At 30.7% G+C, this 24,691-nt stretch overlaps 3 protein-coding genes across 16 annotated transcripts; 1 reads left to right on the top strand and 2 right to left on the bottom strand.

Moving 5' to 3' along the window:
- Positions 1–381: 381 nt before the first annotated feature.
- Positions 382–1,789, top strand: LOC116118954. Of its 2 annotated transcripts, XR_004126252.1 has the most exons (2): positions 382–1,280; positions 1,606–1,789. XR_004126252.1 is itself a non-coding variant. In XM_031404914.1 (1 exon), exon 1 carries the CDS (start codon positions 454–456, stop codon positions 1,222–1,224), a length of 771 nt encoding a protein of 256 aa, XP_031260774.1. In that variant the 5' UTR covers positions 382–453; the 3' UTR covers positions 1,225–1,409. The 2 variants fall into 2 exon arrangements, 1 of the variants encoding a protein (XP_031260774.1); XM_031404914.1 differs by lacking the exon at positions 1,606–1,789 and having other exon boundaries at positions 382–1,409.
- A 414-nt stretch (positions 1,790–2,203) lies between these two features.
- On the bottom strand, positions 2,204–8,518 carry LOC116118904 (AMSH-like ubiquitin thioesterase 2). 10 transcript variants are annotated; one of them, XR_004126242.1, is made up of 13 exons: positions 8,406–8,518; positions 8,020–8,071; positions 7,572–7,664; positions 6,871–6,908; positions 6,520–6,736; positions 6,189–6,278; positions 5,242–5,304; positions 5,053–5,127; positions 4,847–4,909; positions 4,046–4,119; positions 3,487–3,636; positions 2,811–2,934; positions 2,204–2,634 (listed from the first exon to the last, which is right to left on the bottom strand). XR_004126242.1 is itself a non-coding variant. In XM_031404877.1 (12 exons), the coding sequence occupies exons 3-12, from the start codon at positions 7,662–7,664 to the stop codon at positions 2,982–2,984; spliced, it is 879 nt and encodes a 292-aa protein (XP_031260737.1). In that variant the 5' UTR covers positions 8,020–8,071; positions 8,406–8,518; the 3' UTR covers positions 2,554–2,981. The 10 variants fall into 10 exon arrangements, 7 of the variants coding, with proteins under 7 accessions (XP_031260737.1, XP_031260717.1, XP_031260746.1 ...); XR_004126245.1 differs by having other exon boundaries at positions 2,204–2,552; XR_004126244.1 differs by having other exon boundaries at positions 2,204–2,543.
- A 768-nt stretch (positions 8,519–9,286) lies between these two features.
- LOC116118992 (peroxisomal membrane protein PEX14-like) lies at positions 9,287–14,302 on the bottom strand. 4 transcript variants are annotated; one of them, XM_031404951.1, is made up of 12 exons: positions 14,118–14,302; positions 13,178–13,415; positions 13,008–13,056; positions 12,660–12,805; positions 12,368–12,551; positions 12,046–12,204; positions 11,033–11,100; positions 10,899–10,938; positions 10,730–10,797; positions 10,176–10,220; positions 10,018–10,086; positions 9,287–9,828 (listed from the first exon to the last, which is right to left on the bottom strand). In XM_031404951.1, exons 4-12 carry the CDS (start codon positions 12,705–12,707, stop codon positions 9,589–9,591), a joined length of 921 nt encoding a protein of 306 aa, XP_031260811.1. In that variant the 5' UTR covers positions 12,708–12,805; positions 13,008–13,056; positions 13,178–13,415; positions 14,118–14,302; the 3' UTR covers positions 9,287–9,588. The 4 variants fall into 4 exon arrangements, with proteins under 4 accessions (XP_031260811.1, XP_031260827.1, XP_031260819.1 ...); XM_031404967.1 differs by having other exon boundaries at positions 12,368–12,534; XM_031404959.1 differs by having other exon boundaries at positions 12,660–12,777.
- Between the last annotated feature and the right edge of the window lie 10,389 nt (positions 14,303–24,691).

Genomic DNA, 24,691 nt, shown 5'->3' with positions numbered 1-24,691 from the left:
TTATATGAATTTTAATTAGGTTCACCAACGTTTTAGTTTATTGACTTTCCAAGCCATTACATCACCCCTGATGTCTATCCCAAATATCCTTAAATAAGTGAATAAAATAATAATAATGACGGCTAACATACCAAAACGAATCACATTGACTTTGACATTCAACTATTCAGAGGTTAAGAAGATGAGAGACCTTCTAGAATGAAAATCGAATGGGCAGCCCTTCGTGCGCAAGTATTGACGTGTTTGTGTTGGTGTTCCTTGTCATTCAAGTACCACAGATTTGAAAGGTCCAAATAAAATATATTTTTGTTATCAGCCGATAATACCAATATTTCGCCTAATAACGCGCTTTACCATTTGTTTCCGAGCATATAAAAGGCAGTTAAATTGAACAAGCTCTGCTAAGACTTCAGAATCTTAAACAGCTTTTCTCTCTCTCCAAAACCGAACAAAATGCAAGTACTCGTTTCTGCTGGAGAAAACACAAATATTTCCGACAAATTTGCTCAAGATTTCGCCGAAAGGCTAGAAATCAACTCTAATGAAGAAGAACTGGAACTAGATGAAGGTGAAGAGGAGTTTTCTTTCGTTTGTGTGAATCCTGAATCTCCGATTGCAGCGGATGAAGCTTTCTCTAACGGCCAGATCCGGACGGTATTTCCGATTTTTGATCAAACTCTGCTCTATGATTACATTAACAATGACGGTGATGTAAAAATCGACTCATCCTCCTCTCTACGACATCCGTTAAGGAAACTTTTCGTCGAGGAGCGATCTAATGAGGAGGCCGAACCGGTCGGTCCGTTCTGTGAATGGTCCTCGAGTAAAACCCTGAAGGAAGCTTCACCGGATTCTTGCAAGAAGAGCAACTCCACAGGTTTCTCTAAACTTTGGAGATTCCGAGAGCTCGGTATTCGAAGCAGCAGTGATGGTAAAGACGCGTTTGTTTTCTTGGACAACGGTAATAACAATAATAGTAATAAAAGTGAAAAGCCAGAGAAAGAGAAATCTTCAGTGAGCACGACGAAGGTTGAGAAAACGAGTGGAAAGAATAAAAACGAAAAAGTTAAGAAGGTGAAGGTGGAAACGGTGTCTTCTATGTACGAGAAGCATTACTTGAAAAGAGAAGGTGATAGGCGGAAGTCGTATTCGCCATATCGACAAGATCTGGTTGGCTTCTTCACCACAGTTAATGGTTTGAGCAAGAACGTTCATCCATACTAAGCATTTTGGAACCCTTTTTTTTGGGGCTATATTAATTATTTCATTTTTACATGTAAATTTGTTAATATAAGTTGAGGAAAGTGTTTGGATCTGTTGTTTTAAGGTTCCGCATAACACATATAATGGAGATTTTGTATATCAGTCAGTAACTGTAGATTAATTAATTTATTTTTATATTATGTATTCGTTGCAATGCCTCCTATCAATTATATGAATTTTGGGGTTTTGATGATATACTATTTTGGGCACATTTTCAGATTAAATGTTCTCAGTTTTGTCTATTGCTTCGAACGGATAGCTAGTTTTTCTTTATTTCTCTGNCTAAGCATTTTGGAACCCTTTTTTTTGGGGCTATATTAATTATTTCATTTTTACATGTAAATTTGTTAATATAAGTTGAGGAAAGTGTTTGGATCTGCTGTTTTAAGGTTCCGCATAACACATATAATGGAGATTTTGTATATCAGTCAGTAACTGTAGATTAATTAATTTATTTTTATATTTTGTATTCGTTGCAATGCCTCCTATCAATTATATGAATTTTGGGGTTTTGATGATATACTATTTTGGGCACATTTTCAGATTAAATGTTCTCAGTTTTGTCTATTGCTTCGAACGGATAGCTAGTTTTTCTTTATTTCTCTGTTTTAAATATATTTTAAAGAACAAACAGGAAAACCATAATTTAATTTGACTAATGTGCACCCTCATGGCAGTATGTGAACTTGACTAATGCGCAACCTTCCGACACATCATGTAAAATAAGTTCAAAAAAACAAATAGACAGATTTTTCTTCCACCAATTTTGTGAAATGAATTCAAATTTTATCCACCCTTTCTAATCCGAAAATTGTAACACTCATCACTTTTTCTCACAAACTTTCTTTTACAATTTCGAAGTGACAGTTCACAATTAGTTCACAACAATTTATCAAGTGAGATCTAAATAAAACTCATGATGAATTAACCAATTGCGAACTGTTACATTAATGTTGTGAGAAAAAATTTACGAGAAAAAATGGTGAGTGTAACATTTTCCAATAATCCAGGTAAAACTTAACAGCAGCCTTAGTCCTTATGTGTCGGCGAGCGCTTTTTGGAAGCGGGTAGGAGTTCGTTTCTCCCCAAGGACTTAGGAAAAGCATGTAGCGAAAGCACTTGTGTGTAAATTGAAGAACGTGATGTCAAATCCAAGTATTTGTTTTCATGAAACTTCTTTCCTTTTTCATCATGTGAAAGAGCTTTCCTTCTTTTTGAAAATAAGTAAACATTAAGGAGTTGTCAAATCCCACAAGTAGATAAAAGAGTTGCGTTCCTCTCTGCAAAAACTTGATCACAGGAACTTTAACAGACTTTAACTAAAGGATACCAATGAACGAGGATATATGATACATGCCATATCATAAAAGCCTGCATTAATTGATTCCTATCAGCTAAATAATATTCTAAATAATCCCTCAAACCGAAAACATATACTGTCAACAAACAATTTATAAATGCATAATTTATTCTAATTAATCCCGTCTTCATTGATTTGAAAGTACTCAGCTGTCATTTATAATATTTGCTGTGGATGTTTATGTTACCTCTCAATGACTTGGCGTGCATGGTTACGAGCAAAAGCACCAACTTTAAGCACTCTGGAAAATGCACAAAATTTCTACCCTGTACACATGTTGCTCTTATACCTGAGGGTAAAATCTGAAAAGGCTGAACAAAGTAAAGTAAACCAAGAGCAACTGGTTCAGGGTTTTCTGCTAAGACTTCATACACCTGCACTTGAATGCACTAATGATAAGGCAATTATAATGCAACCAGGCATAACAAGTTGAATAACAGTTGCTTACCCTCTTTATTATCATGATGATCCCATGTTATTTACAGTATCCACATATACTTAAACAAAGCATATTTACAGTATCCACATATACTTAAACAAAGCATAATTCCTTTCTAAACTTGTGTATCAGCAATATAGTATAACAATGCCCCAGCTGACTCTGTCATCAGGTGAAGTTATAATGCAAATAAGGCACAACACACATAAATCATAGTAGAGGTGTGTCCTCATAGTTAATTCGTTTTTAAGTTAAATACATTACCATTGAGGTATTTCCAATACCCCGCCAAACTTTGGTCAAAAGTAACTTCAGCCATATCCCTGTTCACTTGTACTGAATAATCTTCTCTCTTGCATATATTACATGCACACCTACATTTGTTGACACAGTGACAAATCAGCGTAAGTCAAAGATTTCAAACCTCAGATTTGAATTTCTGTAGACATTAGAGCAGTGCTCATAAATGGGGCTCCCATCAGCTGGTTCTTTGTGAGGATGGAATTCATTCTCTTGGCAGTTTTTCAGTACACTCATACCACCAGGATCAGTAAGCCGAAATATTCCAGAGCTTCTGAGGGACATGCAGATTGAAGTTTTAGTATGAGGAACTCGACAGCAATTTATTAAAATTAGAAACCATGTCCTAGCAATGAAGATTTGCCTGCATTTACACAGTTAATAGAATCTTGTTCTTGGTATCACATGAATAGATGATCATAGAAACATAATCATTAGACATATAGTGGCACTAGTAAGCGGTGACATAATTCTTGTCAAAGAAAGCAAATGTAAAGGGGAAGCCAAATAAGACATTTCCAAGTGGTGAAAAGAAAAAACAACATGCTTGACCTTTAATTCACTGCATGGCCTAAATAGAGATGTTAGCAGATAAAAGATGAATGGAATTTTGGACACTTGCATCAGCAATTTGAACTATAGGAAGTACACAGTTTCAAAATAGAAGTTGATAGCTACTGAACTGTAGTGTAACAGTTGCAGACCTTGAGGAATCAGTTGGAGCCACGACAATGGCAAAAGCTTCAGGTACCATTACCTGAAATGACCAAAAGGGAAAAGAAATTAAAAAAAAAAAAATGTAATATTAACCTCATTACCTTAAAAGGAAACAAACTGATGAGACCTGTATGCCATTCTGAATTTAAAAGTAGTCATTGAAAGAACTCAAAATCGTGTACATCTTATTTGTAGTGACAAATTTACTAAATAAAGATTCAAATATTAGAACAAAAATGAGTTGACTAATTAACAAATTAGCTAATATGTAAATAAGCAAGGTGACTTGGGAACTCTTGGATGTATACGTTATTATATCTGTCACTCACTTTCCATGTGTACCCACAAATTGGACAAATTATTAACAGTTACCTATTATGCTATCATCCTCCAATAAATAGAAAGAGGTCTGCTCGAAGGTCCTTCTAACACCAAGGTAATTCTCCACTAAGTTGTAAATGGAGGAATTAAATAAGTCACACTTATCAAGTATTGTTTATCAAACAGTTATCACAATCAATATATGTAAAGAAGTCATTTAAAAATTTACCATATTCATGTAAAAACTACTCAATCATCTGAATTTAAATGTTACTTCCATTCAGAACATAGAGATAAATAGTTTTCTCCTATAAATCGATGTTCAATATGGTGATTTATGGCAATCTTGCACAAGATGATATGCTTACAAAGGGATAAGATAAGATAAAATGAACGATATGAAATTCCTATCAATGATAAGGTTCATTCATGAGGCAGTTAGTTACCTGATATGAGTAGTGAGTATGCAGATCTATTGATGACATGAAACAACTTTGAGAAGGATGTGTCTGAAAAACAGAAATAAAAAAGACAAAGTGTTAACGTCTGTTTGACAGTTTTCTGAAGCTTACATTTGAGAGAAAGACAGTAAAGTTCAAAATGGGAAGGAGCAGAGGTAAAAATGGAAAAGATTACACAAAGAGAGGTATACATGAATCCATCCCACAGGAAAAAGAGACCGTTCATTTTGTATGGCAAAAACTTCCTCCTCGTTTACAGCTTGACACTGCCACTCAGTATAATTTAATTAGCTACCAGCAGTAAAGAGATTCAGGTCATCTAAAAGCACTGACAGTGAAATCTTCTTGATCTAGAAAAGGAAATGCTCAGCAAGACTCACAGAATTGGAAGTTGAATCCTGTTTGGGTATTATCAAAGTGGTCACATAGAAGGTCCCATTTTCCTGGTTACATGAAGAAATGGTTTCATGTAAATAATGTATCCTTTCAAATTAAAAGGAATAGAGTAAAATGGAAGCCAAAGAACATATAAGTTGCTCTCTCATGGCCACCACAAGTCTTATCCTGTATGGTGGACAGGCTCATTCACATAGGGCAAGAAACTCAAGTACCACAGTAATGAGCATAGGCACCTTATATAATGTTACCAGAGCCACCTAGATATTATGCTGGTTGTATGAAAACTGAAATTATTTTATAAATTAGGTACTTAAGATCAGTGATTAATACAATACTGGTAATGGATTTACTCTGGTAAAAGCTCATCAATGATAACATCAATCAGAATTGTAAACTGGGGTGAAGATTAGAGGTGTATGCATAACATCAGTGCCAATCCAGGTCCACATTACATATTACATAGTTCTACACAGGCCTAGTTCAAGGCTTGATGTGAAACTTCTTTTTCCTCCTTTGATGTTTGGCTTGGCATGAAACATTTGTACGTTTGGCTAACCAAAATCCACTCTAATGAGAAACACCTAACACTAGTTTACCTACTTTACTCATAATCCTTATACATTTAATAAATTTTGATGCTTGTGTCAAATTTTTAACCTTTCTAGCCAAGAAAAGCAGATTTGTGAGAAAAAAATCTAAAAGAGCAAGCAAAACCCGCAAAATGAATATCAAGAATAAAGAGACCACATGCAGAAATGTCACTCAAGCCAAGCGAAGAAAAGGATGCATGTGTTTTTTAAATAAAAAAACTCTATTAAATGAATGAGCCAATAACTAAGCTTTCTTTTAGAATATATTGCGTGCAACGCTGGTAAGATAAAATGGTGAACTTCAGTTCCAAATTCATGAAAGGAAGCATGTATCATACAAGAAAAGCACCGAGAACCCCACAGGTTTCCAGATCCTTATCTGTGTTGTCTTTTGCAAGTTCAAGAAAATCTTCCGTCAACTGACCAGACTGAGAAAAAAACATGACATTGGCTTATCAGCATCAGTTTTTGAAAGTAAATACATGGTACTCCACATATTCCTGCTTTGGAAAGAAGCATATGGAGCTGGAAAATGAAAAAAGTAAATTTTTAGACAAGTTAAAATGCTTAGACAAAACTTACCATTATGAAGACCAAGTATGTTATGTTACATTGCAAAATAATGATGTTGAAAAGGTCAAGAAAAAAGTAAAGCTCCTGAGTTCTTACTATATGTACATCTCGCAAGACATTAGATGATGATGGGCCTGATGGCTCACTGTGCGACCTTTTATCTGAATCATCTACTGTAATATGTGTAATGCACGCACCTTGAGGTACACTCTCTATGAAGGAAAGTACAGCAGAAGGAGAAGACTGAGTAACAGCATGAACAGTGACACGCAGCCTTGGGCTCCCAGATTTATCATCATTCATAATCTTCAAGCTGTAAAGAAGACAAACAGAACATAAATCGATTTGGTTCACTAGATAAAGAAGCTTCTTCACAGCAATCAACTAAGGAAATCATTAGATTTCCTGCAAGTTGACATACAATCTTGAACAAGAGAGATGCAATACCTTTGACATCTAGTTTTAGCTGTACCACAACTTTCAACCTGTGTGATAAATTACAGACAATGAGAAACCTGTGATCCATAAATATGAACACAAGCTTCATGTCCTCAAGTGTCTCACAAACCAACTTTTTGAATAACTGTCCTACATTTCATAGTGATGAACAGTCCCATTTACATCTAAAAAAGGACTACAGATGAAGGAATATTCTCCCTGAAAGTTCTAAATATACCAAAATTAATAAAGATTAAGGACTAGGTTGTTTGGATCCTTTGAAAAGATAGAGATGACAGTGAAAATGCATCCACAAACAAGTATGAAAGAATCATAATAGCATAACAAATTTCAAAATGCTTTGGTAAAATTTAAACTGTTTGACATTGGAAATTCATTCAATCAATCTCAAAAAAAATTAACGATAAAAAAAAGATTAGGCTCTTCATACCAACTAGAAGAAATGAGGATTACTGAGAAAAAGACATTAGAAATGATGATGAAAGAATATAGAACTCACAAGATTAAAATAACTCAGAGGAATTTAAGACATTGATCAATGGTTTTCTTTGGTTGATTATATCATAAAACATTTAAGTTATTCAATCTATTTTGCAAGCTAGTAACAAATACAAGTACATCATGCAATTCCATCACTTTTATAGTATTATTCAATTAAAACTTATCCACAGCAACAGGTTTACTTTTACCTTCCTCTTACTTACATTCAAAGAAGCATTGGCTTCCTGAGATCCTGAATTATGGCCAGCAGATGGTTCCTTTCCTTTAAAAAACTGGTACATCTGAACGAAATCATAAAATCGCATCTATTTCAATAACCATGTCTCGAAAAAAAAAAAAAAAAAAAAAAAAAAAAGAAAACACTCTAATAGTAGAAAATACCTAACTGAACACAGATTAATTGAAAACATAAGAGATTATGTCGCAAAAAATTCCAGTACTAGCCATTTTAATTCTAATGTGAAAAATGTGGTTCCTTCGTCGTTTCTTTTTCTGTCCTATATATCAAGTTAGAAAACTTTTTATGTAATTATGCATACAGTATAAAACTCCAGCATACATGAAAACTACAATTTAATCCTTTGTTTTCTTCGCTGACGCTTAACATAAAACGACTACATTCATGGAATTTTGTACCTTGTAATAATAACACTCTTTTGTAGAATTGGTTGAGTTACGGAGCCCTGACCTTGGAAGGAAGAAAATTCAGTTAGTTAAACCAAAAGGAAAGTAAAAGCCAGGTGAAATCAAGATACGCATCAGTACATATTAAACTTAGAAGCAAGAGATGCCATTTATAGGCTCATTTCTTTCAGAAAAAAAAAATAATAATAATCAAAGAAGCTAATTTTCCCCTTCAATTCAATCAAAATCATCGACAGGCTCAACTGCTACGCAAAACAGACACGTTACATTAGGACAAGACGGCGATATCTGATTACAAAAAACAAGAGGGAAAAGGATAAACCAATAGTAAGAGCATCATCATAGACTCATGAGAACTAAGAAAAAGAAACTCATACCTGAAAAATCTGTTAACCGAAACACTGATTATTCGATGGATATTTGATTGTGGTCAAAGATGAGTGGTAATCGGGTGTGAGAATCTGCTCGTGCACAGTGCTGCAACTAAGCACGTATTGTTCGGTAAATGATCCGGGTTGGCGCTAATCCCACCTCAAATACTGTCTAACCCATTTCCCAACAACCAATCCCTTATGGCCCAAAAAGGCTCTTCGGCCCAATAAGGCCCAGCATAGAGACTGGGTTATTTTTTATTTTGTTTTTATAATAATAGATGAGATGCAATATAACTTATTAGATAAAAGATAATAATTACAGCTCGTGTTTAAGTTTATATATGACCTTTATGCTTTCTGCTTATCGGATTCGGAGCCAGTGCTTTGTATTAAATGATGCAAAAACTTAGCTTGTGTTTCCTAATGTTTTTGTTTTTTAAATGATCAAAAAGACAGTTTTTGAAATAAGAAACTCTTCAAAACATAAAATTAGACCTGGTAAAATGGGTTTGTACCCGTGGGTAGACCCGTATATGTCCAGAAAATATAGGATACCGATCCACCCTTTATAGAACTATGAAAATTAGCCCTATCCCTTTTTTTTAATAGATGAGCCAGGTAAACCTACGGGTACCTACATAATTTAAAAAAAAAAATTAATTAAAATTTTCTTAATCTATTCTACACGACCCGTCACTCAGAGATACACTTTCGTTTTAATTGTTTAGCTACAATACAAAAACTATTTTAATACGGAAAAAGCATTTCCGTCTACAGAAAATAGCTAACCACAAGTTATAGCCAGCTCGCTACTCATATTGACATCAACAGAATCTCAATTGAAATGACCTGAAAATATCATGCAGTAGTTTGTACCGTGCAAATGCATAAGTGAAAGTTCCTATATTTAACAAAACAATCTGATCATTTGAAATTTAATTACAGAACTACATACACTGTGCCCAATTTTATCCACAGAGATATCTTTCAAGTTGGACGCCATATCTTCACAACATCATAATTTTCTTTTTGATTTTTGTTTGACACTCAACTACAATTGTTGTTAATCTCCAAAGTCCAATCCACCACTAGTTTCTTACATTGTGTTGTTTCTCAGCCACTCACCAGTTCTAATTGTATCGTGTACCATCAACTGTTCATCACGCAATCTTTCCTGAATTAATGACTATGAAACTGCTCTGGGCATGGTAACACAAAACGGCTGGGAAGGTACTGATGATTGGATGGACCACCCGTCATTGGGTACATCAAACATGCTTGTCCTCATCCCATTTCTGGGTTCCGTTTCTGTTCTGACATTGTTTTTATGCCACCATGGCAACACCCTGTCACATTTTAATTCAGAGGTAGATCTGAGGTCCTTCTCATAGGTACTTTTATTAGATGGCTGAGCAACATCCCAAGGCTGTTTAACAACAAAGAAACGAAAAGAACTCAGATAAGTAACCAAATGTAAGAATATTTATTTAGTTACTGTAATAAAAGGAAGATATTATTTCATTTGGGCTGCTGCCATTCAAAATCCTTTTGTTGAATAATGTGCTCAACAATATGTCACAACCTACATCTACAAAAATTTAATAAAAAGGTTTACCTTAATTCTCTGAGCCATGCCGGGATTTGGCAGTGGTTGATCTGGGTTTGGGGGTGAATCATTAATCTCCTGAAATTGACACCAGACTCCAAAGTAGGTAGAAAGAAAGTCTACAGAAAGGTCAAAGTTCAAGGTTCAGAAACAAGAAGTAGGCTTACTTTTATGCCAGGAGGTATTTCCCCTCTTTGTATCATTGACAAAATCTGCAAAATAACTGGTTTAATACTCAAAAGTGGTGTTGAAGGATAAGAATAGTAAAATATGTGAAGGCTTGGCTGAAGAAAATGATATGGGAAGAGTACGACTAACCTAAGGTTATTTTAGTCTTTATTTTAACTATAATAGGGATTTATTTGTCAAAGTATCCTTAGATTTTGTTTATTCTTTTTTAATGAATTGTTTTAATTTTTTTTGTTTCTTGTTTAATTAAGGACTCGGATTCTATTTCAGAAGCCTACAAATACAAGCTTATATTATTATTGTTGACACGGTTAATTGATTATGGAATAAGAATAATGGTTTTCTCCCCTATGGATTATTGGTTTCTTTCTTCAGTGCTAACTCTTCAGGATTTCCCCCTTTCTTGCTATTCTTATATCCTTCTATCTTCTCCCTGTTTCTCTAAAATCTATCTTGTTCTTCTTCTGGTACTCTATCAGGAAATGCCATGAATCACCACTCAAACATGTATAAAATCCATAAAACTTATTACCTCCATACAGGACTTGGGGTGTTGGCCAACAGAAGACCTCATAGATGCAGGTGCCGATGAGGGTATCACTGTAACAGAGACTTCAAGCATTAGACTATAAAAAATTGGTAGAACTGAATATCCATTAATAAGAATAAAAAACATTAACGTAAGCACTCCAAATGAAAACCTGAGCTGCCAAAATTTGATACACCATTTGCTTTCACATTCTGAATGAAAAAGAAAGAAACAAGGTCATGAGAACTCAGAAACTCAAAGCACCGAAATTGGATATATAGCACTTCAACTGTAAGTATAGTTTACCATTGAATTAGCAAGAGACTTATGAGGATCTTTGCTGTCAAAAACAGGGCTTTTTTGTGGTGCATTATCTGGTCCGATTGCCAACACACAAAGAATAAGTTACAAAAAGGCTCAAAATATTGTCAACCACCTAGCACCTATTACAACAAAAAGGATGGTACCTCAGCACTCACAGTTGTTTACATTTAGACTAGAAACAAACTACTAAAAGCAGGTAACTACCACCAGGTGTTTACATTTAGATAATGACTTCAGCATTTATATGATTATCCTAATACTGAACCACATTGTAATTAAAGACATCGATCTTCACCAACATATGTGGTGGGTCAACAGGGTTTCTCAATTTACTTAACATGGTGAAAAAACTCCATTTGATGTGAAACCCTAAAGACTTGGGGTCAGGCTGCATCTGAACCTCAAAGATGCAAAGATCGGAAAAGAAAAAGAATCAGGTCTCCTTGCAGCCTGTTTCTCAGAAAATGGGAAAAAGAAAACAAAGAAAGAAAAAAAACTAATCATTCAGATTGTAAATTATATTGCTAACAAATCATAAAGGCTGATGATTAGTGGCATTGTAAAAACTATCCAACTAATTTCTTAATTTGTCAATAGCAGAAGTCGCAAACCCTCTAATCAATACTGCAACTGAGTCGTACGAATACCATAATAAAACAAATTTTGAATTGGAAACATGAATGGGTTCAAGGAGAACGCATGATAGCATATTCTAGTAGTCCATCAAAATAATTACTACAAAACTGTGCAAAAAGCAATAGGGAATTTTTATGCATTTCTGACTTTGTTCTTAACAGGGAAACCAATGAGAGAAAATAAATAATTTTGGGATATAATATTCGAAATCCACCAATTATTCTAGGAAAATTGAGAATAAAAATGTCCGTAAAATGTGGACATATGAAGCTATAAAAGACACAGTCAAACAAATGAAGAAATATATAACTATGAAGGCACCCAACAATGATGTGTCATTAAACAATATAACAACCTACCATTTCTAGATGTATATGGAAGATATTTTTGTTGCTGCTTGTATGATGATGGAGCAGCCCTCCTTGTGCCTTCCAGCTTCTGGATTGTGTTATTCATTGACCTCAATTCTGCTACTTGGATGTCTATATGCTTCTTTAAGGCCTCAAAGTACTGCCTCTCTGACAAAAAAATAATTCGAGAATCATTAACGTTACAAATAATTCCCATAAAACAATCCTTCAAAAGTTCAGGAGAATTGTGTGAGAAAGAGATGGAAGGAGCTTATTGCAAAAGACAGACATACTATATTGCCGGACAAAAGAAAAAGTCAAATAATAACACCTTTGTTTTTTGAGTTGAACATTTCCATGCTTGCTTTTGCAGCATCAGCAGCTGCAGTGCTGGCAGTCATGGCTGCTGATATAACTTCTTCAAACAAACTTGGTTTTGACTTCTTGGAAGAGCCATCATGTTGGTCTAAAACAACCTTACGTATCCAAGACTTCAACCTGGGAAAAATAAAACTCTAAACAAGGCATATAGCACCGTATGGAAAGACCGGATCAATACTTTTGGAACAACATTAAAGAAATCTAGCTATATGACCTAGTGGTGAAAAATTCAATTTAACTACCTTTAGGAGTATGGCTGCACCAGCACCAGACGCAAAAAGCAAACCCATAACACCAAAGGCATGTGACCAGTAAAACCGGGCTGGTGGAGATGTTGCTAGTGCAGTGGCTTGTGGTTGACTGTTTGTAAATAACTTTAAATGTACATCTGTTTATTATTATAGAAAAGACAAGGATATCACAATGGTGAGTGTGATAAAAAAATGATCAATTTCCGGTGCCTTCTGTGACTACAATCTACTTTGGCAAACCACATTTAAGCACATAACTTCATAGCTGCAACAATTAAATCATTGCTCATTGAATATTAAATACCCATTAATTACTCAAAAATTATGTTAATTTCTTACCTTGATTTGAGGTAAGACTCTGTCCAATCACAAAATCTGAAGGTGTATCCTGTAATTTGCATCCAGTAGAAGAGAGAGAGCTCATAATCACAGGGCAAAAACATTTCACATGATTATTTGAGTTTGTACATAAAAAATTAAAAATTAGTGAAAATAAACAATATGCTTACAGGAACACGGAAAACGCTTCATCTATCTCTTCTTTTGTAAGGCCCTTATTCTCAAGAAAGGAATGCCTAGAGAGAACTGGAGAACTTCTAACTGTTGCATGTGATAGAAACTTAACAGCCATTTGCACCAACTCCTCTCGTATTTGTCTAGGTTTCACAAGTAGCTGTTCTTTTGAAGCTTCTCTCAAGTTATCGCCCTTTAAATATTCACCATCCTTCTCCGTTGCCTTCTCAAACTCTGGAAACTCATTTTCAAAACCAAGCATTAGTTCCTCAACCATATGACCCCTCTATTTTATATACAATCCAATACAATTCTTTATTGTTGAAAACAAGTACATAAAATCTTAAGAAATATGAGTTTGATAGTTTACAAAAACATATTTTGATATTGTTACTCATTAAAATTATAAATAATATAAAAAGTATTTCCAGACACGATTCTACTATCTAGTTTAAAATCTAAAAACAATATTGAAAGGATGCTTTACTTCTTTCCTGTAAGACTGTATCTAAATTATATAAAAATGTATCCTTATTTTTTGAACTTTTTTTGAATCCTGAATCAATTTCTTCCTTAAATAATGCACATGACGAACTATAGCATCTGTCTTGGACTATAAAATTATCTTCAAGACTAGTATCTCTCAAAACTCAGAACTCCAAATATCGCGGACATTCAAAAGAAATATGTATAATTTTTCTATATAAAGATAGAAGATCATATTCATAATTCAGTTACTTTACTCAGCTCAGCAAGATATTGCAATGATTTAAATTAAATCAAGAAATCAATTCATCGACAGAGGCGATGCAAACAATCGGAGAAAAACGAATTCCGAAAAATAAGAGAGAAAAAAGTATCAGAACATGATCGTTCCAAGAAAGTAAATGAATTCTCTAGAAGCAGAAACATTGATAAAGCAAACAGAAGTTTCACCTAGAGCTTTTGGTTTCTCGACTTCTGAGATGTTTGGAGGAGCCTTGGATTCGACGCCCATGATCACTTCCTTCACAATAACATATTGCTCTCGAAGTCGAACAATCGCATCTTGTTTATGAAACAATGCAAAGACGAAAGGAAAATCGAGAAAAATGGGAGAGTAAAACAGTGATCTGGTCGATCGTGCAGGAGAAAGGTGCACAGACGAAAGGGAAAAAGTTAACTATAGTTGACGAAACCAAAGATGGGCCGAGTATTGGGCTTATTTTTGTTTTGAATTAGAGCGGGACGAGAAAGAATCATGAGTATTTTGGGCTCAGATTTATTGAAGGCCCAAAAGTGACCCTCTTTGTCTGCAAAATACTCTGGATTTACCCATGGGTTGTTATAGAAGAATAAAAGGCTCCAACGTCAAACTAATAAAAAAGCTTTATTTTTTAAATTATACAAATAAATTTATTTTTAATTTATTCTTACTTGTGTAGTTATGAGTATTTGATGGCGAAGCAATTAAAAAGAATTTCTTTCAAAATTATCCATGTGTACTTCAAAGCAATCTTCTTCTTTAGGAATTGATTCTTCTTTAAAGATTTCATCGTCAAATTATAGCGGTTCATCATGATCATCAAAATAATCCTTGAAATAATCATCATCGCTAACCACAATTTCATTAGCAGCAATATTTTCAAACTCCTCTTCGTTCGTTGGGATCTCAAATTGCACAAGCCCCGTTGAAGATCTTGAACTTGTCTCCTCAAATTGTCGATCTCTACATCTCGGTGGTCATGTTGATAATCAACAGCATCTTCCCCAAGAGCCACTCCACAACCCCTATCGCGACCTCGTCGACCTCAACCACGATATTATTCAGCCATCGATAACAAACCTAAAGGTTTGATCCAATGATGCTGAAACAATTAAAAAGATAACTGAAATCTCAAGAAACAAATTATATGAAAACCACCATCGAATTTAGGGGTAAGCGGTTCTGGGTACCCTGCACTTTTCGGAGGAACCGGAACCGGAACCGGACACCGCACAGTGCAGGTTCTTCAATTCAAGGAACCAGAACCTAAAATGCAGGTTCCGGTTCCCTTCCCGGGTACCCTATAAAAAATCAATTACCCCTATTAGTTTAAAAAATGACAATTACAATACACCCCTAACAAATTTTGATTATTCATTCATTTGTGTCTAATGTAACTTATAACCTGTAATCTCTAGGCAACACTTGAATTCAATCAATTCATCACAATTCACATAATTCGTCAATCAAAACCAAAACACAAACAATTATTCATCACAATTCAAAATTATAATGTAATGTTATAATTAATTAAGTGATCATACTATAATGTAATGTTATAAATACTTATAGTTATTTAAGTATTTATTTAACATAATGTAATGTTATAATCATTAAATTTCTAATAATTTAATTAATTACTTATGTTTATGTTTTAATATAATGTCATAATATAAGTAATCATTTATTGTGTAATGTTTATATTATTAAGTGATCATTAGGGTGAGCGGTTCCGGGTCCCTGCACTTTTCCGGGAACCGGAACCGGAACCGGAACCGCACAGTACAGGTTCCCAAAAAGGACCGAACCGGAACCGAACCGCACAGTACAGGTTCTTCAATTCAAGGAACCGGAACCTAAAATGCAGTTCCGGTTCCTTTCCAGGGTACCCTGAAAAAATCAATTACCCCCCTATTAGTTTAAAAAATAACAAAAACACCTTATAAGTTTACAAATACACCCCTAACAAATTTTCGTTATTCATTCATTTGTGTCCAATGTAACTCATAACCTGTAATCTCTAAGCAACGCTTGAATTCAATCATTCATCACTTCACATAAAATTCGTCAATCAAAACCAAACACAAATTATTCATCACAATTCACATAAAATACTTCACCCAAAATCATTTAAACAAACACAACATTCTTAATTCTAATTACTAGCATTGCCATTTGCCAGGGGTCTATTTGATAAGTTAATAATTATTAATGTTATATTTTATTAATTTAATGTTATAATTGGTTAATTGGGTATTTATAATATACCAATATAAATTTAGTAAATTTAATATTAGAAACAAGTAATGTTATAATTAAATAAGTGATCATACTACAATGTATTGTAATGTTATAATTAATTAAGTAATATATTATTAATTATAAGTAATATTATAATTAATTAAATTGTTAATCATTTAATTAAGTATTATAAATTGTTTTATAATATGTTATATTAATTAAATAATTTACCATAAATTTATAATATAATGTTATAATTAATAAAATTATAATAATTCGATTAAATATTGTGCAAATTAGTAAATTACTAATGTTTATAATATAATGTCATAATCATTAAGTAATAATAATTATGTAATGTTATATTATTATATGATCTACTTATATATAATGTAATGTTTATAATGATAAGTAATCATACTACAATCTATAATTTAATATTATAATTAATTCAATTTCAAATCATTTAATTAATTACTAATGTTTATAATGGAATGTTATAATTGATTAAGTATTATATTACAAATATATAAGTAATGTTATAATTAATTAAATTTTTAATCGTTTAATTAAGTATGTATAGTATAGTAAATTACTAATGTTTTAATGTAATGTTATAATTCATAACTAATTAAGTAATTATGCAATCATTAACTATATAATGCTTAATTAAGTAAGTGATTGTAATATAATAATAGTAATTTATAATTTAATTGAGTATTATTTAACTATAATGTAATGCTTAATTATATTATAAGGTAATGTTATAATTATTAAATTTCTTATCTATTTAATTAAGTATTGTGCTAATGTTTATGTAGTAATTAGTAATTACTAATATTTAATATAATATCATAACTCTAAAATCAATTAAGTAATTATTTATTATGTAATGTTATATTAATTATATGATCATACATAATAGTATAATGTATTGTTATAATGAATTAATTAACATACTACAAATCTATAATTTAATATATAATTAATTAATTTCAAATCATTTAATTAATATACTAATGTTTATAATGGAATGTTATAATTGATTAAGTAATCTATTACAAATATATAGTAATGTTTATAATTAATTAAATTTTTAATCGTTTATTAAGTAATGTAATAGTATAGTAGATTACTAATGTTTATAATGTAATGTTATATTCATAACTAATTAAGTAATTATGTAACCTTTAACATATAATGCTATATTAAGTAAGTGATCATAATATATGTATATATAAATTATAATTTAATTGAGTAATTATTTAACTATAATGTAATGCTTAATTAATGTTTATAAGGTAATGTTCTAATTAATAAATTTCTTATCATTTAATAAGTATTGTGCTAATGTTTATGTAGTAATTAGTAATTACTAATGTTTAAAATATAATATCATAACTCTAATCAATTATATTATTTAATTATGTAATGTTATATTAATTATATGATCATCCATAAATAATTAATGTAATTTTATAATGAATTAAGTAATCATACTACAATCTATAATTTAATATTATAATTTTCATTTCAAATCATTTAATTAATATACTAATGTTATAATGGAATGTTATAATTGATTAAGTAATCATATTACAATATATAAAGTAATGTTAAATTAATTAATTTTTAATCGTTTAATTAAGTAATGTAATAGTATAGTAAATTACTAATGTTTATAATGTAATGTTATAAATTCATAACTAATTAAGTAATTATGTAATCATTTAACTATATAATGCTATAATTAAGTAATATCAATATTGTAATATTATAATTATATTTAATTGAGTAATTATTTAACTATAATGTAATGCTTAATTAATGTTATAATGAAATGTTTATAAGATAATGTTATATAATTAAATTTTTTATCATTCAATTAAGTATTGTGCTAATGTTTATATAGTAAATTAGTAATTACTAATGTTTAAAATTATATCATAACTCATAATCAATTAAGTAATTATTTAATTATGTAATGTATATTAATTATATGTCATACTATAATATAAATGTAATGGTAATGAATTAAATAGTCATACTATAAATCTATAATTTAATATTATATTAATTAATTTCAAATTATTGATTTATACTATGTTTTAATAGAATGTTATAATTGATTAAGTAATTATTATAAATAATGTAATGTTATAATTAATTAAATTTTTAATCGTTTAATTAAGTAATGTATAATATAGTAAATTTAAATTACTATGTTTATAATGTAATGTTATAAATTCATAACTAATTATGCAATTATATAATCATTTAACTATGTAATGCTATAATTAAGTAAGTGATCATAATATATAATGTAATATAATAATATTATAATTTAATTGAGTAATTATTTAACTATAATGTAATGTTTATAATGTTTATAATGAAATGTTTTAAGGTAATGTTATAATTAATTAAATTTCTATCATTTAATTAAGTATTGTGCTAATATTTATGTAGCAAATTAGTAATTACTAATGTTTAAAACATAATTCATAACTCATAATCAATTAGTAATTATTTATTATGTAATGTTATAACTTTATATAATCATACTATAATGTAATGTTATAGTGAATAAACTATTAAACAATCATAATAAAATTTTTAATGTAATATTATAATTATTAAATTTTTAATCATTATTAAGTTTGTACTAATGTTTTAATAAAGTCATTTAATTAAGCAGAATCAGTTAATGTAACTTAATTAATTATACTATAATCAATTAAGTAATGATAAAATTATAATTAATTAAGTAATCATTTAACTATAATGTAAGTTATAATTGATTAAGTATATATTTAACTAGTAATAAATTTATTAATGTTTATCAATTTATCATATATTTTAATTAATTAACATTTATTATGATATACTTAGAACTTGATAATTGAAGTAAATAACTAAATATATTATTACTCAATCAATATACTATTTTATTCAAAAATAATTCTTTTAATAACATTAAAAATGTAAAACGCTTTTAATTGGATCATAATTCAAATTATTCCTTAATTGATCAAAACTTAATATTAATGTATTATATATTTAAAGCTTTTAATATGGTGTAATTTATATGTAATAAGTTAATTGTATTCGTATATTTATTTATTAGGTTATTCAAAAATTTAACTTTTTCTTTTAAATTTTTTATATGTAATAATAGAAACTCCCTCATTATTTACATTTCACAAATATTCATTATAATCCAGGTTCCAAAATAGGTTCTAAATAGGTTCCAAAAACAGGTTCCAATATAGGTTCTAAAACAGGTTCCAACAGGTTCAAAAACAGGTTCCAAACAGGTTCCAATAGTTCCAAACAGGTTCCAAAACAGTTTCCAAACAGGTTCCAAAACAGGTTCCAAAACAGTTTCCAAACAGGTTCCAAAAGGTTCCAAACAGGTTCCAAACGGGTACCCCTTACAGGTTCCAAACAGGTACCCTTTTTACAGGTTCCGATTCTGGTTCCGTTTCTTCCGGGGGTAAGACCGGAACCGGAACCCCACAGTAGCGGTTCCAAAAATGGAACCGGAACCTACCCGCACAGTGCAGGTTCTGGGTAGGTTCCGGTTCCGGTTCCGGTTCTTACCCCCGGTTCCGGTTCTACCCCTACCGTGCTCACCCCTAGTGATCATACTACATGTAAATTGTAATGTTATAATTAATTAAGTATACTATTTAATTATAATGTAATATTATAATTAATTAATTGTTAATCATTTAATTAAGTATTGTAATTTGTTTATAATAGATGTTATATTATTAGTAAACTATAAATTTATAATGTATGTTATAATAATAAATAATTCTAATCATTTAATTAAATATTGTGTAAATTAGTAATTACTAATGTTATATATAACGTCATAATAAATTAAGTATATTTAATATTTAATTATTAATGTTTATATATTAAATGATCATACTATAATAGTATAATTAATGTTAATATTATAATTGATTAATAATCATATTATAAATATATAAGGTAATGTTATAATTAATTAAATTTTTAATCGTTTAATTAAGTATGTAATAATATAGTAAATTACTAATGTTTATAATAATGTTATAAATTCATAACTAATTATGTAATCATTAACTATGTAATGCTATAATTAAGTAAATGATCATATAAATGTAATATAATAATGTTATAATTTAATGGAGTAATTATTTAACTATAATATAATGCTTAATTAATGTTTTAATGTAATGTTTAGGTATTTTATAATTAATTAAATTTCAATCTTTATTAAGTATTGTGCTAATATTTATGTAGTAAATTAGTAATTACTAATATTTTATAATAAATTATCTCATACCATAATCATTAAGTAATTTTATTATGTAATGTTATAATTAATTATGTATCATACGATAATAATGTTATAGTGAATTAAGTAACAGATTATAAATCTTAATGTAATATTATAATTAATTAAATTTTTATCATTTAATTAAGTATGAAAAATATAATGTAATAATACTATGTTTATAATGTATACTATAAATTTATATAATTAAGTATCATTTAACTAGTTACTATAATTAATTAAGTGATCATAATAAATGTATGAATAATGTTATAATTAATTAAGTAATTATTTAACTATAATGTAATATTTAATTAATTAAATTTCTAATCATTAATTAAGTAATTGTTTAACTATAATGTAATATTTAATTAATTAATTTCTAATCATTTAATTAAGTTTATTTATTTATAATGTAATGTTATAATTAATGTTTATACTATGTCATAATCAATTAAATAATCATCTTATTATAAATGTTATAATTAATTATGTTCAACTAATCATATTTATAAAATATTGAAGTTACAATGAATTAAGTAATCATATTAAAATCTTTAATATATATTATAATTATTTGTTTATAAGATATTATAATTAATTAAGTAATCATTTAATTATAATATAATGTTACAATTAATAGTAACGTACTATAAATTTATAATGTAATGTTATAATTAATTAAATTTCTAATAATTAATTAAGTATTATGCTAAATTACTAATGTTTATGTAGTAAATTAGTAATTACTAATATTATATAATGTCAAACAATTAAGTAACCATTTAATTATAGTATGCACTAATGCAGTAATGCTATAATTAATTATTTAATCATACATAATGTAATGTATATTGAATTAAGTAATCATACTAAATCTTTAATGTAATATTATAATTATAATTTTTTACTCATTAATTAGTTTGTACTAATGTTTATAATGAAATGTTTTATGATTAAATAATTATACTATAAATCTATAATGTAATGCTATAATTAATTAAATTTTCTAATTATTTTTAAGTAATATACTAAATTTATAACTTATAAGTCAATTAATTAAGTACTAATCAATTAATGTAATGCTATATTATTATACTATAAATCAATTAAGTAATGTTATAAAATTAATTAATTAAATAACATTAACTATAATGTAATGTTATAAACTTATAATTGATTAGTATGATATTTAACTAGTAATTAATTTATTATATTTATCAATCTATCATATATAATTAATTAATTGCTAATTTACTATAATATTCTTAAACTTGATGATTGAGTAAATACTAAATATATTATTATTCAATTAAATATACTATTTTATTAAAAAATAGTTCTTTTAATAACATTAAAAATTTAAAACACTTTTAATTGAGATCATAATTCCAATTATTCACTTAATTAATGAAAACTTTAATATTAATATATTAAAGTTTTTAATATGGTATAATTTATATGTAATAAGTATAATTATATTAGTATATTTATTTAATTAGGTTATTCTAAAAATTTATTTTTTTCTATTTTAAATTTTTTTATATGTAAAATAATAGAAACCCCCCATTATTCACATTTCACAAATATTTCATTGCAGTCCAGGTTCCAAAACAAGTTTCAAACAGGTTCCAAAACAGGTTCTAAAACAGGTTCCAAACAGGTTCCAAAATCGGTTCTAAACCGGGTACTCGTTACAGGTTCCAAATAGGGTATCCTTTTTAGATTCTTTTTCCAGGTTCCGGTTCCGGTTCCTCCACACACAAGAATCGGAACTAGAACCGCACAGTGTCGGTTCCAAAAAATTGGAACGGGAACCTACCTGCATAGTGTTGGTTCCGGTTTCGGTTCTACCCCCAGGTTCTGGTTCTACCCGCTACCCGTGCTCACCCCTAATCGAATTGTATCAAGACTTGGATACTGGATTGTGATACAATAACTATAATCGAATTGTATCAGGATTCGGATACTAGATAACTTGAAAACCCATAAGTTTCTCAATATTTCATTAACATATAATAATCTAAACTTATTGCCTTAAAGGCTACAAAGACCTAGAATTAACCTTAACTAGTAAGGAAAGTAATAAACTTAATAATTAAAACAAATCTTATTCTAATATGGAAATTATCTAAAACAAGAAATCTAATTTAATTAGAACTACTAAAATAAAATAAGAATTTAGGAATAAGAAAGTCCAAATATAAGGAAATAGTATAATCTTTTTTCCTCAAGAATTTTAATAATATATTTTATGCATCAGTATATTTGACACCTCTCATATGTGTAGATAAATTCTAATTCTCTGTATCCTTATTCAAATCACACTTTATAAAATGTTTTTGAGAATTAAGAAAATATAGGATATATTAGGTTATGTTTGGTTACTATTTCTATTTTTTGTATCTAAAAAGTAGAGAAAACTAAGTTAGCAAAGGAAAAAAACTTGAAAACGTTGTAAAAAAATGTTTTCTCCCAAGAGCACATAAGATAAAATATAAAAAGTTTTGAGCCTGTTGCAGTAAGAAATGCTATAGAAAATTGATAAGCTTATTTCTATATGAGAATACTGGTATCTCAGTGTTATGCCTAAAAAATCAGGGCTGACGTGAGCTCACATCAACAAGGGTCAATCAAAGTTCAAGAAGGGTTTATGTCGTCTAAACGTTGCCATGTCACGTAAAGACGAAAGAGGTATGGTTATCGTCAGTGTGGCAGGTGAATGCCAAGCTTGTGAGTGGCTAGGAATTGTCCACCTGCCCAAGCCCTACATAATTTAAGGATGTCTCATGTGCAGACAACCAATGGAAAGTGGGTTAGGAATTGTAACACACCTACCCGACTGCAGAATCATGATTACTACCTTGGACCCACCAACTATAAATAGAGGGCTCCTCTCTCGTTTACGGGATTGACTGATCTTCAGTCTTCCAAAGCATACACACACACACACACTCTCTCTTCTCTCTGTATTTAAACTCTCTTTTGATTGTAATTCAGCTCGATGTACGCGACCTGACTATAACCACCTATTAATACAACCACAGTGGACGTAAGATTCGCTTTTGAGCATTTGAATCACTTTAAAAACCGCTTCTTATTATTTTCTCATTGCATATTTTCATATCACGTGTAATTTCTAAGCCCGCTTAGCACTTTGCACGTGTGAGTCGTTGGTGTCAAAATCAAGCATCAACAGTTTGGCGCTAGAAATAGGGCGTGATTTAGTATCCGCTCTTTATCAGAAACTTCTGACCGACCGGACCGATCCATCAAACAATGGCTCGAGGTTTTGAAATTGAGCAAACCGACCTTGACAATGAAGAAATGCCTCGGGTACAGGATGACACTTCTCCCGAAGTGCCGCCAGTCCAATAGAATATCATGACGGATATTCCTTCGAGCTCACAACTTGACCCAACTGTGATGAATTGCCTGGAGAGGTTCAACAATACTCTCCAAACAGTTAGCCAAAGGTTGAACCGTTTGGATTGGGTCGTACTACCAGAGTCCAATAAGGCGGTGCCACAGCCAAAGACGCTTGTAGGTCGCACGAAAGCACAAAAAAGGGCAAAAGCCCGTACTGCACGCACTTTGCGCGTAAAAATAAGGGAAAACAAGTGGCAAGCAGTGGACTGAAGGGCTCCGAGGGACTAGCGAACACCAGTCATGCAACAGGTAGAATACCCGTGGCATTGCGACTTGGCGATATGTCGTTGCATGAGCTGTCTCATGTCACGTTGCATGGGCACTCCCACAAAAGTGCAAGGCAAGGAGATTCCTAATATCACCAAAATGATGACCTCGACCGTCATCATGCGGGAAACCTTCGTCGTCTACGGGTCAATTCTGACCACCGCGGAGGTCGAAAAAACTCCCCGAGCCATTCAATGCCTTCACACGGCCCCAGCCAGCATGTGTCAGGGTTCGCCAAAGCTTTCGGCCGAGTTGAGAAAGAGTTCGATTTGCAGTATTTCCTCATTCGCAACCATGAGAGTCAAGCCCACGTTGTGAAAAGTGATCCTCAGGTAGTTCTATTGCCTTAGATTGAGGAATTGCAGCGACCTTTGGATCAGCTTAAGGCTCAACAGAATGAGCGTGGGAAGGTCGCTGAGGCGTCTCCCTTTTCTCTAGCAGTGTTAGCTGCTTATCTCCCATTAAGATTCAGAATGCCTGACATGCAGGCGTTCGATG

This window comes from Pistacia vera, unplaced genomic scaffold (genome assembly GCF_008641045.1).
Source record: "Pistacia vera cultivar Batoury unplaced genomic scaffold, PisVer_v2 Contig1246, whole genome shotgun sequence".
NCBI lineage: Eukaryota > Viridiplantae > Streptophyta > Magnoliopsida > Sapindales > Anacardiaceae > Pistacia > Pistacia vera.
Note: the sequence above shows the minus strand (reverse complement) of the source record. Positions and strands in the feature narration are given on the sequence as shown.

What these genes read in the sequence shown, in the direction of transcription:
- LOC116118954 (XM_031404914.1), top strand. Translation starts at nt 454, where the DNA reads ATGCAAGTACTCGTTTCTGCTGGAGAAAACACAAATATTTCCGACAAA.
- LOC116118904 (XM_031404857.1), bottom strand. Translation starts at nt 7,664, where the DNA reads ATGTACCAGTTTTTTAAAGGAAAGGAACCATCTGCTGGCCATAATTCA. An exon ending in TGAATGTAAGTAAGAGGAAG is followed by an intron (nt 6,909 to 7,571) that starts GTAAAAGTAAAC and finishes TTTATCACACAG; the next exon opens with GTTGAAAGTTGTGGTACAGC. An exon ending in TCTTGCGAGATGTACATATA is followed by an intron (nt 6,279 to 6,519) that starts GTAAGAACTCAG and finishes TTTTTTTCTCAG; the next exon opens with TCTGGTCAGTTGACGGAAGA.
- LOC116118992 (XM_031404951.1), bottom strand. Translation starts at nt 12,707, where the DNA reads ATGGGTTTGCTTTTTGCGTCTGGTGCTGGTGCAGCCATACTCCTAAAG. An exon ending in GTTCAACTCAAAAAACAAAG is followed by an intron (nt 12,205 to 12,367) that starts GTGTTATTATTT and finishes TTTTTTTGTCAG; the next exon opens with AGAGGCAGTACTTTGAGGCC. An exon ending in GCATGGCTCAGAGAATTAAG is followed by an intron (nt 9,829 to 10,017) that starts GTAAACCTTTTT and finishes GTTGTTAAACAG; the next exon opens with CCTTGGGATGTTGCTCAGCC.